At 39.3% G+C, this 19,760-nt stretch overlaps 1 protein-coding gene across 1 annotated transcript in view; it reads right to left on the bottom strand.

Annotated features, from left to right (window-relative positions):
• Window positions 1-802: 802 nt before the first annotated feature.
• Window positions 803-19,760, bottom strand: part of STAT4 (signal transducer and activator of transcription 4) — a 42,670-nt gene continuing 23,712 nt past the window's right edge. The window contains exons 8-24 of the mRNA XM_009088126.4: window positions 19,173-19,324; window positions 17,881-18,039; window positions 16,897-16,989; window positions 16,024-16,083; window positions 15,242-15,259; window positions 15,068-15,161; window positions 14,143-14,187; window positions 11,875-11,958; window positions 11,539-11,637; window positions 10,168-10,303; window positions 8,759-8,811; window positions 7,880-7,974; window positions 7,204-7,340; window positions 6,586-6,777; window positions 5,300-5,366; window positions 4,717-4,825; window positions 803-2,605 (exon numbers count right to left, since the gene is read on the bottom strand). Of these exons, the coding sequence (XP_009086374.1) occupies window positions 2,579-2,605; window positions 4,717-4,825; window positions 5,300-5,366; window positions 6,586-6,777; window positions 7,204-7,340; window positions 7,880-7,974; window positions 8,759-8,811; window positions 10,168-10,303; window positions 11,539-11,637; window positions 11,875-11,958; window positions 14,143-14,187; window positions 15,068-15,161; window positions 15,242-15,259; window positions 16,024-16,083; window positions 16,897-16,989; window positions 17,881-18,039; window positions 19,173-19,324 (1,620 nt within the window). The 3' untranslated portion in view covers window positions 803-2,578. The remainder of the gene's footprint in view (window positions 2,606-4,716; window positions 4,826-5,299; window positions 5,367-6,585; window positions 6,778-7,203; window positions 7,341-7,879; window positions 7,975-8,758; window positions 8,812-10,167; window positions 10,304-11,538; window positions 11,638-11,874; window positions 11,959-14,142; window positions 14,188-15,067; window positions 15,162-15,241; window positions 15,260-16,023; window positions 16,084-16,896; window positions 16,990-17,880; window positions 18,040-19,172; window positions 19,325-19,760) is intronic.

Genomic DNA, 19,760 nt, shown 5'->3' with positions numbered 1-19,760 from the left:
TTGGTCCAGCGTGGCCTTTTTGGGTTTTGTCTGTGCTTGAAGCCGACAAAGAGCGGGATGTTGAAGCCCAGGTAGTCTGTGCCCCCTCCCTCCTCATGAAAAAAATGAAATAGGAGTCTGTTTGGGAAACGTCGTGGCGTGACATACTAGGGAGCAGTAGATCTATAAACATGGCTATGAATAAAAGCTATTAAAGAAGGTAACTGACAGGTTTTATGTTTTTAAATGAGGATTGTTAGAGTGTCGCACCAAGACAAAGCACAAAACAACCGCATTTTTTTACTTTGTGGTTGCAAAACACAGCGAAAACACAAGCACAATTAGTAGAACTACATAGGAACAGTTTTTTTTTTTTTTTCCTGGTAGTGTCTCAGCACTCCTTTTTTTGTGTTTTTCCTCCATGCCATCATTTTGCTATGTGAACTGTGTTCTTACTCATTGTGACATAAGGACAAAATTCCCACTTTTTTTAATGGAAGGAGGCTTGGGCTGTATATTTATCCTACAGATAAATTATTCCAGTGCTCCTTTAAAACAGTGCAATTATCTCAAGGCAGATCATTTCAACAAAATGTTAAGGCTCCCCTGTGCAAAAAAAAACCCTGAAGCAGTAGCAGGAACTGTCATGCCAAAACCCGGTCCATGGTGCTGTTCAGAAATTCCAGTTATATTGGACTTTATACTTGGGAGTCTGGCAGGGTTCCCTTGCATGGAAAGCAGGGAAGAAGGAAAAAGGAGACTGGTTCTCATGCCACGTCTGATCTTGTCTTACAGTACTTCTCTTGAACTTCAGGTGGTCAGAAATAAAAGGTATCCCCCATTTTGTTTGTATTAAGATTGTGAGAAGAGGATAGAATGAAAAGGCTGATGTCGGGGAGGTCATGTTTCCTGCTTTAGAATTCTGTGTTACTGTCTGTAGCTCAGTTTAAGATCAACCAAAAGGCAGCAAGACTGTTTTTGTTGTGCCTTGGAAAAAATCCACAGAGTCTGGGTGTGCAGCTTGAAGCCAAAATCGGATTTTATTCATGCTGGTTATATAAATTACAGATATTACCAAGCTATATACACAATTGCTCTTGTTTTTTATTTTATATGTGATGCTTGCTGAACTTACGTGCAGCTTGCTTTCAATCACTCAGTGTAATGAACAGAGATGTGCTTGTTTCTTTGAAATTTACTTCCATGTATCACAAAAATATCTCATTGTTTCTGCTCACTCACTTTCAACTAACCTAAATAGCATGGGTGAAAAGAGAAATGAAAGTAAAATCTATGTCTTACTGATTCAAGGAGGTTATGTTTTCATCCCAGAAGTTTCATTTATACCTGCTTGAGAAAGCTGTAAGGTGCAAATGTTCAAGGGTTTGTGTTTTAAGAGCTTTGCATGCATTAACCATGTGTTCTGTGGGCAAAGCTTTTGGTTGAACCTGCATTTGTGAAATACAGTGGCCTTGGAGCTGCCTGTTTATTATTCTATTAACAGAGATTTTAGGGATAACACTGGGGGAAATAAAACCAAAACAACAAAACCAAACAACCCAAACTCAGCAGTAAACATAGCTGAAAGAAAAAAAAGAGTATTTAAAGAGGGCAATTTACTGTTTTTACACAAACTAGTTGTCCTGTTTATTAAGTGAGCCTGTGACAGGCATGTAACATCCTGTCACACAGCAAAAGTTTCCAGGTGGTCAGCAAATGCTGCAGCTCTTCTGTAACTGTTTTTAAAAACTGCTTCCCTGTTGCCATTGACCAGTTAGCATCCAAACTGTGTCAGATTGGGTTTTTTTAAATTGGTATACTTTCTGACAGTACTTGCTGGGGTATCTGAGTGCCTCCTGCCCAAACAGATTTACTTCTGCAACTATTTTGTGAGAGGGGAAGTTTTACTAACTCTCTCTTCCAGTGGAGAAATAGAGACAGCCTTTTTAACACCACAAGTTTTGTATCTGCTTCCTTTCTGGAACTCCCTTCTGTCCCCAGCCTTGCCTACCTGCCTTCCACAACTTCTGCTGTGGTGTCAGATAAAAATCCATGTTGAAGGCAATTCATCTTTGGAGGAAAGCAATCCCCAGATACCTCTGGAACATTCAAAGTCAGGGGAACAAGAATCTTTGCTTTGAAATAGTATCTGAATCGTGGTGTATAAGATTATGAATAAGCAGAAAGTATTTAACATCATAAATCCTAATTTCTCCAAACATGGCTTGAGTTATCTTTATATGCTGTCTTCAGAAGCAAAACATTTTGTTCTTATGCTCTCATATTTACAGCAATTCTATGGAAGTTAGTTAAATTAGCAAGTAAAATTTATCTCTGCTGGGACCCCACTGAAGTCAAAAGACTCCTAAGCCAGAAAGGATTTGGTCTTTTTTTCAGTGACAACAGCAAATCTGACTTAAAAAAGGCTGTTTGAATCCCTAGGGAGAAAATTCTATGTTTATGTGTTGTTGAAAGAGGCCTAAGAATATTGTAATGGTTTCCAGAAAAGCTGACTTTCAAGGTGACAGGAAAAAATAAAAAAGACTTCTTTAACCCATCCAGTGTTCACACAATTACTGATTTTTCCAGTTTGTGCACTTCAGTCAGTCGAGTAAGGAGAACTCAGCTAGAAGGAAAAAAAGGAAAAGATTAGTCTCATGGCACTCACAGCTGTTCATTCAAAAGAAAATGCAGATGAAACCTTCTCTGGCTCAAGGTAACTGCAGAGTCACTTTGAAAATGTCATACAAACTGATAAGGATCTGCAAATCCTGTTTCGAGTTGTTTATAAAGTAGAGGAATGCTCTATACAAGACGCTGCGTAGGAAACTGTTGCAGTAAGAATAAGCATGGTATTTATTTTTGTATGACCTTTGTGGTTCTTGAAGCCTGTGGATATGTATAGCAGGGCTCTTCCTGGAGTCTTGTTCTTTTGATGGGTAAGGGAAGCTGGACTGGGGGGGAATAGAAGGGAATTCAGCAAGACTGCAGAAAGTATATCTTGTTAAGACTGAGTTACTCAGTTGTAGGATATTTGGCCTGCTGCAGATTTCACTCGTTTTCTGTTTCTTCCATGATGCTTTTTAACTGGCATTTCATGGAGAAAAAGTATTGCTTTAATAGTGCAGATTGTCTGCTTGCTATACTCAGCCAGTTCTTCAGCAGGGTAGATTGTTGTGTGGATTTGATAAAGAAAAAAAACTCTATATTTTCCTCATTTCCATTTAGCAAGGTAAATTGAATGGAAAAGGGAAGGAAGGAATTCTTTAAAAATCTTCTAAAACTATTTTTCTCATGCAGTTTCTAGCAGAACTTTCTAGTCAGAGCTTACAGAAATATCACTTACCATCCAGCAGCACTGAACCACTGGTCTTGGTATCTTTAAAATTGTGCCTGGCAGCAAACTGCAAGTGTTAAATACATTCTTTTTGTCAGATTATGACCTTAAACGATGGCCATGGTCACAGCTTAATTTGAAGCTCTGTAAAGAGCTGGTTTGAGATTTACTGAGCGTGCAAGAAGAAACCAAAAATGTTTGGAGGCTGATGTTAACTGAAAGTGAATCCAACTGTTCTTTACTCTGACGAAAGTTCAGGAAAGCAAATGCGTGCATTGTTCGTAAGTGCAGTTGAGGAGGTCAGAACCATTTCCACATGTTATAAACCAAAATAGAAATGAGTGGGGACATGTCCTGGATTGGGTGGGGTAGGTTTTAATGCAGAATTTTAATTCAGGCTGTTTTTTTCATTTTCAGCTAAAGAACTATTTTGTTACAAGTGCTATCGGAGAAAAAAAGTGAAAAATAAAAAAAGATATCTTGCTCTTGAGTGGATTTTCAGGTTGATGTAGTAAAGAACTCATCCACTTGTATATAAAGTTTAACTGTACTTCTAATCACTGACAATCAGGATTCTGGTTTAGTTTTGTTCTGTTTGTGGATAAGAAGAAGTGCTTACAGAGAGGCATTCGAAGAGGAGTTGGAAGGCTTTTAAATACATAATCATTTTAAGATCATAAATCATTGAACATACACAAAGTTAAGGGCTAGTGTTAAAAAAAGGGATTTTCTTCTAAAGCTGCTAGAGCCAAACCACTACTGGGAAAAGTCTGCTGGACAAATTCCCACCTGGCTATATATCATTGCTCTAAGGACTCTGAGCCATGATGATTCAGAACATCATTTCTAGTCAATTAGGAAAAGAGGAAATTAAAAAAAAAATATGATGTTCGTAGAGCATTTTCCTAACCTTTCTATATACTAAGCTAATATTACTTTTTAGTTGTTTTAGTTGACTTTTAATTTTGTACTTTGAAACCCCATGTGAAATCTTGAGGTGTGAAAAAGTTGTGCAAGTTTGCTGAATTGGAAATTATCATATTCCTTGGGCAGCTCCCCTGAGCAAGTCCAGGCCTTTGTGCTGTCCAGAGAATTAGTATAGGTGGCATGTATTTGCCAGTGTGAAGCCTTCATTTGTGCAAGAACTCTGGGATCTTTGTGTTCTAGTATTCATGATTCATTGCTCAGCATGTCAGGCAATTCTAGTGCTTTCAAGATGCTTGCTGTATCCTGCACTATTTAGAATAGGAAATATCTGCACCATTGTTTCAGAATGTAATGCAGCAAGTGATGAAAAAGCTCTGATTCATAGTTGCACAAGCAGCCTTTTATTAACCAGTATCTGTGCTGTATCCTGTTTGCTTATTATTTACTTGTGAATAGGAAAGTTTACAACTTACAGCACTTTCAATGGCTGTGGGACTCAGGTGTTCTCTCAGCACAGCATAAACACTTGGAGACATTGGAAGAAGATCTGATGGAGAATGTGGTTCTGTAGAGTCATTTAAGCTAAAAAGAAAAAAAATAGCAAATAATATCTAAGAAAAAACTTAAATCCCTCTATGCATATCAGTGGAATATGATGAATGGTTTTTAAGTTTATTAACCCTGTCCTTAGGCTCGCTGCTGGCCATGTAAGCTCATGCAACAACCTGATATACACTTAAAAATGTAGGAGGTTGAGTCAGGTTTGTCCTCTTTCCTTGCCCCTAATATCAGCTGCTGGGGAAAAAAAGGAGTCAGTGAATGAAAAGTACATCAGAGTTCCATAAAATCTGCATTCAATTTTTACAAATGGTTTGCCCCATTAATGGAAAAAGCACTCTACAGGTGAAGTCCTTTACTTCCCCTTCTTGTCTTTAGCAGTCCTTGCCAAACTATTTTCAAATAGTTCAGGGAAAGGAGGCAGAGGAAACTCTGAAATGGGCTGTAAATTAAATAAAAATAACAGGTAAAGTATAACAGACCTGTGAGGATACTTACATTTTGGAGACTGGAATAAATACAGAAGGAACATAACCTTTCCCTCCTCCATCCGAGGGCTTTGAGACTAGAATAAAGAGTAGAGAAATTAAATGTTGTCTAGTCATTTTATTATCCATTTGAAATGGATTGTTTGCTTGAAGTGCTGCAGACAATAATAAATTGTAAAGTCCCTGCATAAGTAAATAGCCATGAAAGTGAGGGGAATACCTGAGATTAGTCCTTGAGTTCAGATCTTAGTCACAGAATTGCCTGTGCTCCCTTGATATGAAACACAATATAATACTGCAACTGATGAAGGAGATTTTGTTAGGCCTTCAAAGCAAATATACAATTCTTTAAGTTGGGTACTCTGAGTCTGCAGATTTCAGTTCTGCAAATGCTTGGAGCTCTGTCCATACAGATACAGCTTCAGCAATGTGTTCTGAATTGCAATTCTTTTACACAAAATTAAGCATATATGTAAGATTGTAGATGATTGGAGCATTAGGCAAAGTCCACAGAGTTAAAATGAAGAGAGAGAAAAATACTGTAGCCTCCAAATATTTTTGAGTTGTGAAAGAATTTGAGTTCAAATGGAATTGTGACCTTTGATACTGAAAGTCTAGAAGAATGTGTTTTATCTATTAAAAAAATAAGGCTTTGAGGGCTTTCTTTAAGCGAGAATGAATTTGATCTAAAAATGAGCTGACTTGTAACTTGGACATAAAAGAACGTGGGCCTGAACATATTTGGAACCATCCTTGTTCAGCTTTTTTGCATTTTCCAGTGCAGTTGCCAGGGGTTTTCAGAAATGTTGTTTGCCATAATAATCTGGTAATTGTGCAGTATATTGGGAAAAGGTGGTGCAGATAAGCAGCCTTTGTTTTAGGGTTCCATTGCATGAAATGAAACAAAGTAGGGCTTCCAAGCTGTTTGGGGAAAACTGGGTTTTCTTGAAATTAAAGAGACAGCATGCTACAGTATAACACAACTATGAAGCCAATAAGCAGGATGACTTTCAGTTTCCTCTCTGTTATAGACTCAAGCACTGAATTTTGTGATGCATCAGAGAAAAAACCCCACATTTCTTAGCTTCTTTTAAATATTGTCATCGCCTCTACTGTAACCTCTAAGACCAGGGATGTATTTGCAAAATGAAGCTGTCTAAATGACAGACACATGTTAAACCAGTTCGCTTGAAGATGACTCTTAATCTGTTCTCTCCCTCCTCTCCCTACAGTGCTCAAATTGCCTCTTGACTTTGCAGCTGTGCAGGAAGGGTAAATAGAGAAGTGGAGCCGAACCTTCGTTTGGCTGACAGCTGTAGTGTTTGCCAAAGGCTTTATCTTTGGGGATATCTGGGTACAGGTACTTCAGGGGGTTTTCAGGAACATTGTCTGCCATGATGACTTTGTAGTCGCGCAGTATGTCGGCAAACGGCAGGGCAGATAAGCGACCTTTGTTGTAGGGTTCCACCGAATGGAATGTTACATCTCCTGCAAAAACACAAAGGCACCACAACCTGGAGATGAGCAACTGCAGCTGGAACACATTTTTGCATTTCTTTGGAGGTTTACACTTGTACAGGCTTTACCTGTTCTTAGCTACATTAGTATCTTTCAATATTTAATTTCTGCATATTTGGAAACAAATCTAAAGCCTGCAGTTAGCAAGTGCACCTCACAGAGAGCTTTGTTAATAAAAAGGGCTCAGAGGTACAATGTCAGAGTTTTGGTTTTTGTTTGAGAAATTATGATACTTGTATCTTGTCCAAAACCATACTATGACATGATACATGTGAATTTTACTTTCAAACCAAACAAAACTTGACTCCTGTATTGCAGGAATATGGCAGAGTTTGGGTTAGTTTTGATTTAGTTCTTGGCTTGTTTGTTTGTTTTTTTAATTTTAGTTATACTTACCATTTTCTAGCTGATCCACCCAAGTAAAGGTAATTCCTCCCAGATTGCTCTCACTAAACCTTAATAAGAATGTTCCTGGTGTCTTGTCTTTCAGCAGAATTCGTTCCTTTTCTTTGCTTACAAATCCCATTATGTACCTGAGGTATAACAGGAAATCATGGGAAAAAATACAGACTTGGATCTGTGCAATGTGTAGAATCATAGAAGGGCCTGGGTTGGAAGGGACCTTTAAGTTCACCTGGTTCCAAACCCCCTGCCATGGACAGGGACATCTTTCACCAGACCAGGTTGCTCAGAACAATCCACCTTTATCAGGTGTTCAAAACCTGGTTACAAAGCTTTCTAAGGCTTGGGGGCTGTGACCAAAGCTTTGTGTAGTTACACATGAAATATGGCATTGAGCTCAAAGTACTATGAAGCCTGGTTTATATCAAGTACTGGGATATAATTTATCCCAGAACTTGATTACATAGACAGAACTGAAGAACAGATCTAAACCTGCATTTTCCATGTTGTTCCCCTTTGACAGCAATTTCCAAAAGTTATGAATGGGAGAAGGGAGACAGAAGTATTAAGCTTGTTGCAAATACTTCTCTGCATGGCTAAAACTGAGATGAGTAAAGGACAGAGAAAATGCGGAGAGAGATCAATCTACAGCAGTTCCCTTATTGCTCACCCATCAATCCAAAGAGGAAGAATGTGTTTTTTAATCAAGTCTAGGATTGCTTCAAGCCAAACCCAAAAGGTAAAGGACTTCCCAGGCAAATGTTCCTAACAGTTAAAAAACAACCACAAAACACAAACAAGACCAACACAAATGAGAGGAGAATCATGAGAGTGATGTTACCCAACGTTCACATGACAGTTTCTTCTCAGTTTCTCAAGAATAAGCTGCTTTTCTCAAGTGAGGATCACAATTTGACCTGTGGTTTTGAGTAACATCTCTCTTTCAATCTGACATAAAACCAACTGATTTTTAAGATATGCATTGGAAGCACCTCATTTTTCAAGGAGAATAAAAATCACATCTGTGGTTTCTTCCTAGTTTTTGAGTGAAAAGAAGATGAGAAAGGTGAACTTCCTTCCAAGGTTCTGCACGTGTTTAAATAATGTAGTTAATATGATTTAAAGGAACTTACCCTTCTTTATCAGTTCATTTTCTCTTCCTCATCAAAGTTATTGCATATATTGACTGTCTTGAAATAATTTAGGTCAAAACTAAACTTATAACCAATCTTACTTATGCTTTATGAAAAATGTATTGCATGCTTTGGTAAGTCTTTCAGTTGATCATACACAGAAATATATAAGACACACTCTAATGGCAGTTTCTGGTATCTGTAGCAATATAACTAATAGATCCCTAATCCCAAGCTTTATGCTTCTGGAAGTGTTTTCTTCCTAGTGAAATTTTTACGAGGGATGTGATTATGCTGAGCTGAAAGTCCCACATATGGCAAGTGGGAATCTTATCAGCAGCATCAGAGAAACAAAGATAGGCATGGCTGTGGGTGTTATGAGAAATAAGAGTTTAGTGTTACTTTTGGAACAGTACCTTGCAGAACTTTGCCCAGGATAGCTGATAATCATTGTAACTGACTTGCTGTCCTGAAAGAGGGAAAAGAAAAATCCCCAAATGGTGCATGTGTTATTCTGAAGTTATGAAACAGATATTGCTTGATATCTGTGTAGTTGGGTGGGGGGTGAGGGGAGAAGTACAATACATCCTGACTTGGGGAGGGAGGGATAGGGGCATGCTAAGGGACTATAGATCTGGTTTTCTGTATTCTTTTGAAGCAGGTGATAATAGTTGTAGAAATATTTGCCTAAAGTAGCCTGTGACTTGGTTTTTGCAACACTACGCGCTCAGTTTCAGTTTTTAGCCTAAATATTACTTCTCAGCTTTCCCCAGGGCCTCTCCCTTTTGGGGCACCCTTGGGTCTCAGCGTACTCAATAGCTCATCTTGCTGAGGTTACAGGGCCTCTCTGCTGTGCTGACACCAGTGAAGCATCTCTGGTGAGGCCCCAGAAATGAACAGACCCACAAGGACAGGTACTTAAAATGAAAAAACCCCAAACCAAACCTCATAAGCAAGCAAAAATACTTCCTTTTGATTTCAGATTTATGAGATAATTGTTAAGGAGGCAAAATAACATCACAGTTCAGTGTGACTTTGATGCCCTCTTCCTTCAGTGGAGCAGCCTGGAAGTTCGAAAGTTGAATTACTTTGTGATAAGAATAAGCTGATGCCTGCTTTTCTTTAAAGAAAAAAACTGTCATTGTGACATTTTTGACATCAGCTCTGGAAGTCATGCTGTGGTGGTTTTGGCTGGGGTGGAGTTCATTTTCTCCACAGTAGCCAGAGTGGTTTGGATTTGTGCTGGAAACAGTGTTGGTAATACAGGATGGTTTAGTTCTTTCTGAGCAGGGCTTACACAGAGTGAAAGTCTTTTCTGCCTCTCAACCCTCCCATGAGCAAAGGGGCTGGGAGAGCTGGGGGAGGACACAGCTAGGACAGCTGATCCTAACTGGCCAGCAGGATATTCTGCACCACATGGTGACATGCTCTGCATGTAAACTTAGCAGTAGGAAGGAGGAAGGAGGGGATGTTTGGGGTGATGGCATCTGTCTTCCCAAGTAACTCCTTTGTGTGATGAATCCAGCCCTGATTTCCAGGCTGAACACTTGCCTGAAGATGGGAGGCAGTGAATGAATTCCTTGTTTGACTTGTGTGCACGTGTGGCTTTTGCTTTATGTGTTAAACTGTCTTTAGCTTGACCTATGAGTTTTCTCACTTTACCCTTCCAGTTCTCTCCCCATTTCACTCTGGGAGAGTGGGTGGCTGTGTGGGGCTTAGTTGCCAGCTGGTGCTAAACCACATCGTGTGCCTAAAGCCCCTACCTGTAGCTACCAAATATAAGAACCCTAAAGCAAATAAAATCTGTACATTTCTACACACTTACCCATAAGTTTCTCTGCCAGCATGTTGAGCTGTTCAGAATTGAGTCCACGACCAACATATGATGAGAATTGCCAGCTCAGTACTTCTAAGAGCTGGCTCAAAGTGGCAGCAGGGGGGTTGTTGAAGAAAGACAAATTCTGCAACAGAATGAAGGCTTTGTTTAGATAGCAACCATGAAATACATATCAGGCTGTAAGAGGAGGCTGCAAGTACTTGAGCAGAATCTGGTCGTGTTGAAAGTGAGCTCAGTGTGTGGGGAAGCCCTGGGGCAAACGTGTGGGCTCTCCCACCTGCAGGCACCCAGCAAGGTCCAGTGGGGTGCCTCAGCAGGGTTGGAAAATGAGAGTCCTAGAGAGATTTAAAGTCCCTGTGTGCATCTTGGATGTTAAAATGCCTTGCTATGCCTCTGGTAGTGTCCTGTGTAAAGGCAGTGAAAATATGCTTAAACCCTGTCCAAAAAAAATCTAGATATTATCACTGTATTTTAATGTTTAGTGCATGGAAACTTTAAACCATTCCATACTGATATGGTGACATGCTGTTGAATCATTTGGCTCATCTTAGTGTTTTCAGTTGTGGGGTTTTTTTTAATTCTACACACAATGGACATACTGAAGACTGTGCAAAAACCGTTTGGAGTATCAGAGAGTGACAATGCAGTCCAGCCTGCTGGTCAGCTGGCCTGCCACCGTGGCAGACTGTCTGCTCCTTTCCCTGCTCTGAGCATCTGTGTGACTGCACTAATCCCCAGCTGAAAGCCTGAGAGCCACTGACAGCCCTGTTCCGCAGCCTGCAAACACAGTAACAGTGACCAAATCTAAAATATGTGCTGAGACAGCTGGAGCCTTAGAGAGAATTATTCTGCCTTTGCTCAGGGTTAGAGCCACTAGAAGTTGCTACTTAACATTTATAATCTTCTCCACAGAAAGCACAAGTTGCCATAAAATCCACAGGGGAAAGCAGCATTTAAGTACATTACAGATTCACCTATATGCCTGCTTTCCTGGTTTGGAGTTGCACTGATAGAATTATTTTCTAACACGTCTAGTTTTAGTCAGCTACATGCAAGAAAGATAAATTAAAACTAGTGAAGTCAGAGAAGTTGTGGAGAAGGCCTGTCACCTTTCCTTAGTTTAAGAACTACTACTTTAGGCTGCAAAAAGAAAAGCTAAGGGTGCATGTGGTTTTATATCTGAGCAGGAAAAGAAAGATAAAGGGAACAACAATAAAGTGTGATGTTGATAACCGTGTACATGACAAAAATAAGGCCAGTTCAAGAGGAAATATGTATTTTTTTTATACTTAATATATTTAGTAACCAAACAGAATGAATGTGAAAATGCAGAAAGTCATTTGCATACTGAGGACCTACCTGAGGATCATTGGTTGACAGGTTGTACCAAATAATGGAGGCCCATGCGTTGGGCAGCTGGCTGACATTGGAAATCATCACCACAGGCAAAGAGCTGGTCTGGTGGAGAGAACAAATGCCCTGTGTGAATGCTGCTGAGGAAAGTATTAGTGCTGTGCTGTGCTTTGGGTTTTTAGCCTCTCGTTCTTCCCAAAGCACAGACTTCTTTTCCAGAAGCTCTGGAAATCTTGTGTCAGCCTGTGGTTACTGCTGGGGGCCTCAGAACAACTGTACTTCTAAAAACTGCTGGAAAATGGCTTTTTCTCCTGCCTCAGATCATCTGTCCCAAATACTCACTTCCAAATTGATGGTCAGTCCATACAGGCAGACCTGTGTCTCAAAGCTGATGGAGTGCAGCTCCTCGGTCACCATGTGAGGGCCCTGAGGGAATAACCAGGTTGTAAAGCTGGGAGTGCACAGCTGGCATTGAGCACTGGCTTAGTGCTCCAGCTGCTGAGGTTACACTTGGAGAGAAAACTCCTATCAAATCTATAAGCAGAACAGGAAAAGAAGGAAGTGAAGGAAACAATTTGTTTGTTCAACTCTGGCATTAAATTAGTCCAGAAGTCTGGTTTTTTTTCTGATGGATCTAAAAGAACCCCTTAATATTGTTCAAGCAGTGCTTCTAAACTTTTGTCTTTTTCTAAAATGGTGCTTTTAAGCACAGATTTGCACACAAGAAGTTAACAGATAATTTTGTGTGTCTGGTAAAGGTTGTCTCCAACTTTCCTTTTCCTAAAGTTTCCTTACTGATTGACAACTGGACTTTGAACAGGGATGTTCAACTACAAGGAGAAACAAACCAGAAACAAAGCAAATAGCCACAGCTTTAATGACAAGTGGGCCTTCATCCAGTTTTGCTCTGGGTACTAGCTGAAGGACTAGAGGCCTAAATCATTAATCCGAAGTAAATCTGGTCTTAAAACCCAAAGCTTTTCTTGGATGGAAAAAAACTAAAATCTGTTTGTCATTGTTGATTAAAGTTTGTAGTATTAGTGTTTGTTTTGATTACAAAGCAGCATAGCTCTTCAAAGATCCAAATCTCTGCCCCTTAGGAAACAGATTTCTTGAAATACATTTCCATCCCCAGAACTCAAAGTATAAAAATATATTTGCTTTTTTCCAGTTTTCTTTGTTGTTGGTCTTTCCCTCCCCATCATGCATTTGTTTTGTCAGACTTTAAAAAAAATAAAATTAAAAAACTGCAACTCAAAATGCTTTCCCATAATGAAATAGCCAGCTCAACCTGTATTTCTGACACAAAGTTGATAAGGGCTGGTGAAACAACCCTTCTCCCCCCATTGTGATTTTGCAGAAGCAAATTTTTCTCATGGAAAAATCATTGAGGCAAAAAGGCACATCTGCATGAAAGAACAAATCTAAAATAGAGAACTTCCACTTTTTTCTTAATGAGGCCAGTTATATTTAACTCCACTTTTAGCATACTGAATGTCCTGTAACAAACCAAGTTTTGAAAGCATTTTGGTTGCTGTTAACAAAGAAAATCCCAACTCTTGTTCTGCTGATAACCACTTTCACAGCCTGCCTTGGCCAAGGAGAGGCTCTGTTTGAGGAAATCAGCAGTGAACCAAGTCACAGTTCAGCTGTCCTAATTCTCCACAGCCCTATGATAGCTTTAGAGAGTTTTAAAGGCACAGCGTGTAGAAGTGGGAGGAAAAGGCTGCCAAAACTGAAGTGCTAACATTTCTTAACCTACATTTTTGCATTTGCTTGTTGTGGTGTCAGTGATTTTGTAGCAGCAAAGTGACTGGGAGTGAGCCTCGAGTTTCAGTCTTGCTAATGGGGTGCTGAGTTGTTCTGTTCAGAAATGGCTGTGAAAGGGGCACAGGAATCTTCTGCTTTAGGTTTTGGTCAAATTCCTCATGCTCATCACACCTTTTGCTTTGTACTTAAAGAACACTTCAAATAACTCTTGTGCTTGTATAACTTCAGCTATTTGGGCTGGGATGTGAGTGATTTTATTTATATATAAATATTTAAAATACTTTTTTAAACTTGCCAATACAACTTTACCCTCACTTATGCTGGTTTTGGTGCTGTCATGCCATACACAGAGTCACCACGAGAGGGGAACCTACGACCAGGCTGGGACAAGTGCAAGGAAATCAAGCACATTTTTGATCCTGGCTGAGGCAGTAAACCCCTTTGATACAGCGATAATGACACCCTGATTTCAGCTCTGAACCTGACCAGCAGAACATATATTTAAAGGACCTTTCCTGTAGGAAACAATCATTTCAACCCCCAAAAAATCTTTAAAAGCTTATTTGTTTTTTTTTCTTTTTTTTTTTTTTGAAGTTTAAAGACCAAAAAGGTAACCTTTGAATGGAATGCATTTGGATTATTACTCTCTACCTTCTGTTGTAACTTTTTCAATATACAGACTTCAGGCATGCAATTAAAATTTGAGTAATTCCGAACAGTTCTCATTATACTTATACTAACATAATAATTGGATCCTGTACTTCATATATATTTCAAAATCTAACAACTCTTTGATTTATATAAAATGCAAAAAGCAATATGTAAAATAAGTGCACAAACCTCATTTCCTTTGCTCCCAGCACTTGTTTTCATTTCTTTGGGTTGCTGTATAAAGCAAAGCAATATTTATGTGTCAGAGAAACTATACACAGAAGTACATATACAGAACATAATTTATAACCAGGATGTACTTAGTTATAATAAGATTTTATTTGCAATATGCAAATGAAGTCTAATGAAGACTCTGACACTGCACATTTAAAAATCTATTCAGTGAGGGGTATTTTGATATTTTTAAAGAATTTTTAGGAAACTAGGTTAATGTAACAAAGCATTAATTAGGGTGCTTGCCAAGTGTATCCCACAAAAAAAAAAAAAAAAAAAAAGCTAAAAACTATTGATCTCAATCTCCTTTTGCAAAACTACACTGATGCACTGCATCTGTGGTTAAGGCCCAAAATTACCACAGCAAGAGAGTGTTAGTCAGAGAGCAGGACTCCCTGGGCTCTCAGGGAAGTTACACAAGCCCTGCTCGAGTCTCTCACGAGGCTTTATCACAGGCATTAATTTCCGATAGATTTCAAGCATTCAGTTCTATCTCCCCTAGAAAATTGTGGTGTGGTTTAGGTTTTTTGTTTGTTTGTTTGTTTAGTGTGTCGGGTTTTTCTGCTTGGTTTGGGTTTTTTTTTGCTGTTGTTGGTTTGGGGGGTTTTTTTAACCAAACTCAGTTTCTGTGAAGCTTTTTAATTCAGCATGATTACTCTTTCCTTTTCTGGTGATAATTAGGATTTGCTTTGTCAGTTCTGTGACAATGTATAGTCTTGTTTTATGGAATGGATGAAGTATAGAATGGCATTTCTAGGAGTAATCTTTTTGTACAAACAGAAAGAAAATGAGTGTGGCCTTGACAGCACTACAGTTCTCCCTTCAGAGTTTCTAAAGAATCTTTTTTCTACTCACAACAGTGAACAAGTGTCAAACCTACCAAATGTCGAAATTCTACTGACAAGCTCCCATTTGCAGACTCATCCATGTTCATGGCTTTCACATGTGTTCCACACAGAACAAATCTACGGTTACTGCAGAGGACAGGACAGTTATGTACTCAAATACCAGTGTACTGGGGAAAAGTCATAAATATGATCTTTTATTGTCTTACCTTACAGTTGAAACATTCCTAAAAGAGAAGAGGGGTGGGGGAGAGGAAACAGGTTGTGAATCAGTAAATGTGTAAGACAGAACTTGCACTGAGAAGTGTATCTGAGATGGTAGATTTTGCCTGCTCAGAGTTGGTTGGTATTGACCCTACAGCTACAATTTTTGAACTGAAGGACTGAAATTCATACTGTCCACTTAGACTTTTGCATCTGGCCGTGCTGTATTTCATCTTGCAATTGATTATGAGACAGTACACAACTTCTGAGAGAAAAGGCCCTGGCTTCTCTTGCTCTCTTCTCACTGGGTGTTTTCCCTCTTTCTTGTGGGCCCGCATCTATGTCCATGCAGCCAAGGTGGCTTTTAGGGGCTTGCAGAAGCACAACAAGCAGAAGGAGGGAGGTACCTGGTACATGGGGATGTTGCATCATGAGAGCTCAGAGCTATTTCCAAACTAACTATCCCATAAATGCAATACAGTTTGATTTCAAACTTTTGTGTAATGCTGCTGTATCAGTCTGATGACTTTTTTACTTAGTCTTGAGACAAATCTTAAATGGATTTCTTGCCTCTAATTTGAAACCATCAATTAGACACAGCAGCTTTGTTTTTAAAAAAGAAGTCTTCCACATAAAACAGAAGTGTTACTCTGATCTTTTAACTGTTTTTTTTTTAATTTTTCTTTTCCTTTTAAAAGCAGTTTGAAATCAGATAGGGTAGCCACTGAAAAAATCTGTTCTGTCTCTGTAGGGAGTAAGAGAATATCTTCCCTTTTAAGTTTCTTACTTGTCAATAGTTGCTTTCACTCTGATCTGGTAGTTCAGCTCTGGCAATTTAATTAGCAACCTTCAAAACAGAAAATGAGAGAGTGAATATTAACAGAATATCTCACCAGAAAACACTAGACTGGTTGCTCCAGATTAAAGTATCAGAAATTATTATAATCTGAAAACACATTAGGCATCTAGGATTACAATACAATTGACAGGGTTGAATTCTCAGAAAGAGGAGCAGGGCTGTTCCAGTGATGGGTGCCCTACCCTCCCTCTAAATGTGTGGAAAAGTTGGCATGTGTTTGAGGGAGTGGCTGGAGTGACAGCAAATAATCAGGAAATGGATTTGTATAATCTCTGACTGCATCACAGATGTGCGTGTGCTTTTCTTCATGTACCTTTTCTCACCACCCCCAGCTCTCCATGAACTTAGTGCTGCAAGGTGGAAATGAAATGAGAGTTCCTCTCCAACCTTTGCTCTTTCACAAAGTCAGTGAAGAAGCTTCTGGGAGAGAAATAACTTGTCTGGGATTCACCCGAGAGCCCCAAAATGCAGCATTTCCTCTTTCCTCTGTGCAGAACTGGCTCTCAGTATCCTGATTTTGGCTTGTATGATAAGCATCATTATTTACTCCTTTTGTAAAGCAATTAAAAAAAGAATTTGATGCATACAGAACCCTTAGGGTGCCTTTCTTCCTTGTGTATTACTCTTTACTGTCACTTGTTCTGCATGACAGATTCTGTGTACTTTATATCCCCATTCCAGTAAATTTCCCTGCAGTTGAAGGGATCCCTAACACAAGTTGGCCTGCTTTGCTCTCTAGATTCTCCTAGGATAAAATACTGTACATGAATGAAGCAGTTGATGTCAGATTTTTTCCCTTACCTTAATTTAACAGTGAACTGGATTAAAGTTTTGAGAACCATTGGCCTCTGGGGATGTGTTGGCATGCAGGGCTGCCTTTCAACCACAAAGGAGCTGTGTGAGAAGAAGTGAAACACATGGATTTTTAGGAATATGCATGGACAAACAGATGGGGTTTTCTGGGGGAGAGGGAGGAAGAGGAAAGGGCTGGTATCTCTTAAAGACTTATTTCTCTGCAGATGCTGAAGTAGGAGCTCTGCATTCCAGCTCTCAGTTCTCAGACTGATCCAGTGGTCTAATTGCCCCTGAAATTGTTCCCATCAGAAACAGATATTTGAAAGACATTGAAAATTATACCAAATTCTATAGTTCTGAAATACAATGATGACAAAAGTCTTCCAAAATTTAATCAGAGCCATAAAACAGAGTATGAAAATACACTGAACATGGCTCCAATGAAATTAAATTATAATAATTAAACTACTATTTTAATTTTTATATTTAGAGAGCAAACAATTGAGTCCACTTTGCTTTCAGAGACTCACTTGTGACTATAGCCTGTACAAAAAGCAAGAGAAATGATACCAATATTTTATCTACTAACAGAAGTGTGAGTTGAGAGGGCAGCAGGTAGCTTAGCTTGGGGGACACACAGGAAAGGAAAGGAACATTTACTTTAAAAAAGAAAGGCAAAATCACAAACACAAAGCCTCACAACTTTTCTCAGCAGAATGTACACAACTCCTCCTAGAACAAGGGGATTTTTGGCATTGATTTAAGAGTCAGAATTTGATGACAAACCCTTAAATGCTACCCACGAGAAGCTGCCTGGAACCTTCCGTTTCTATGAATTCTGATGACAGCTGTACATACTTCTTGTGTTAGGAACCTGGTCCTTAAAATCCTCAGACATTCAAACTTATTCCTTCCCTTTTCCTTCACAGTGTGTTCTCATTGTTGTACCAGCTGAGGTAAAGTTCTGCACTTTGGCAGTGGCTTACGCACTTCCGGAAAAGGTTGTAGAGCAGAAAGTTGACTTTTTCCAGCAGCTGAGGTCTTTGCACAGGAATGGGGTCCCCATCATAAGTCAGCCTGGTCAAGAGTTCATCCAGCTTTTCTAGTTGCCTTCTGACTTGAAAGAGACTCTCTGCCAACAGTGTAAAGCTACAGCAAGACAAAGGATTAGTTTGCAACAGCTTCTTAGAATACAAGAACTTCTTGCTTGGGGAAAGTCAGAATCTGTATTGAATGGTGCTGTCCAGCTTTGCCCAAACTCACATCCGTTCATCTTTTGTTTACAGGATTATATAAATACATTGGGCAAATCACCTGCTTTATCTTCAAAGATAAATGTTTTCACAACAATGTAACACCCTCTGTGATAATTTGGAAGAAATACATACACGGTCCTGATGTTGTACATGCAGGGCACTTGTGCCAAGATTAATTATTTCCTACAGCTCAGGAGTTTTGCAAAATGAACTCTTTAAAAGGATAATATTTATATAGAATGAGCAAGTTAACAAGACTATAGAAGTGTAAAAGCAGTAAGGAAAAAGAAATCTGAAAACACTTGATAACAGTTCAATATGGTATGTGTGTATAAAATTAGGTTTTAAAGTTATTTTTAGAATGTTCATTGGGAAAAAAAAGTACTTCAGTGGAAAAAAGGAAAGAAACTTACACAGGAAAAAAAAAAAGCAAAAAACCTTTTTTTTTCAGTCCTAAAATTTTCTTGGTAATTTTCCTTCCTTTTTAATTCTTATTATTTACTTCACCTTTTCTATATGAGAGTTTTGATTGGAGAGTAATGACCACAATGTTGTGTTGACATTGTATGGGTATGCCATCTTTTAAATATAATGCTGTTTTCTTTTTATTTGCAATCACTTCAAAATTGCCATCACAGAGACAACTGCCATTCCATCCCTACACAGTGTAAAGTCTGGAGGAGTGAGTCAAAGCATAAAGCCTCTACCCAGCTCCTGCCTAGACACAACTCCCACTGCCTTCAATGACAAACTCAGCCAGCACCATTCTTACTCAAGCAAAACCCCCAAGTGAGTATGTCTCATGTATCTGTAGGGTACAAAGCCAAAAGTTAGTGACTGCCACGAGTCAGGCTGGTGTTCCTTCTGAATGGCCAGTGTTGCTTTTAGTCAGCCCCTTTTAGTTGTTTACTCTCTTAGCTGCTGGTGAATTTGCTGCTGTTGCAGCTGATCTAAAGGAATGATCATTTCAAGTGCAGCAGACTTCCTGTGGTTTTCAGTGGAAGCACGAGGTCAGGGCAGGTTTACCAGTTCTGGAGCTGGTCGAGCCCCCCGTGGAGGGGCCCCCCGATGCAGGCGATCTGCTGCCGCCTCTTCCAGTCCAGCAGCTCCTCGGTCAGCATGTTGCTCATCAGCACATCGATCTCATGGATCACACGCCCTATTTTACTGAGCACTTCCTGGAAAATAGGAAAGGTGTCACTGACTGACCACAGGCAACAGCTGCAGAATTCACCAGCTATCATGAAGCACTTACCACGTTTTTTTCAATTATTCTGAAAGAAACGATGTTTAGCTCCTATTGCTTTGGTGGCAGGATTCATCACCCATTGTACATTAATCCTGAATCTCTATGATCTCTTCTTCAGTAATTTTTTTGGGGGAGGGTAGGAGGGAAGAGTGTTGCATTCTTTGTGGGCATAATATCTCCAAGATTTTGACACTTGCAAAATCTTGGAGATACTTGCAAGCTCTGTCAAGTTCAACAAGTTCTGCTTTTGTTTTCCATCATATAAAATGCATTGTGTTTTTGTTTGCTTGATTTAATCATAACCCTGCCCTCATGGACTCAAATTGCTCCACTCTTAAGATGTGCAGAACCATATCCTTGACTGA

This window comes from Serinus canaria, chromosome 7 (assembly GCF_022539315.1).
Source record: "Serinus canaria isolate serCan28SL12 chromosome 7, serCan2020, whole genome shotgun sequence".
NCBI classification, from domain to species: domain Eukaryota; kingdom Metazoa; phylum Chordata; class Aves; order Passeriformes; family Fringillidae; genus Serinus; species Serinus canaria.
The sequence above is the reverse complement of the archived record's forward strand: the minus strand, read 5'-3'. Positions and strand labels throughout refer to the sequence as shown.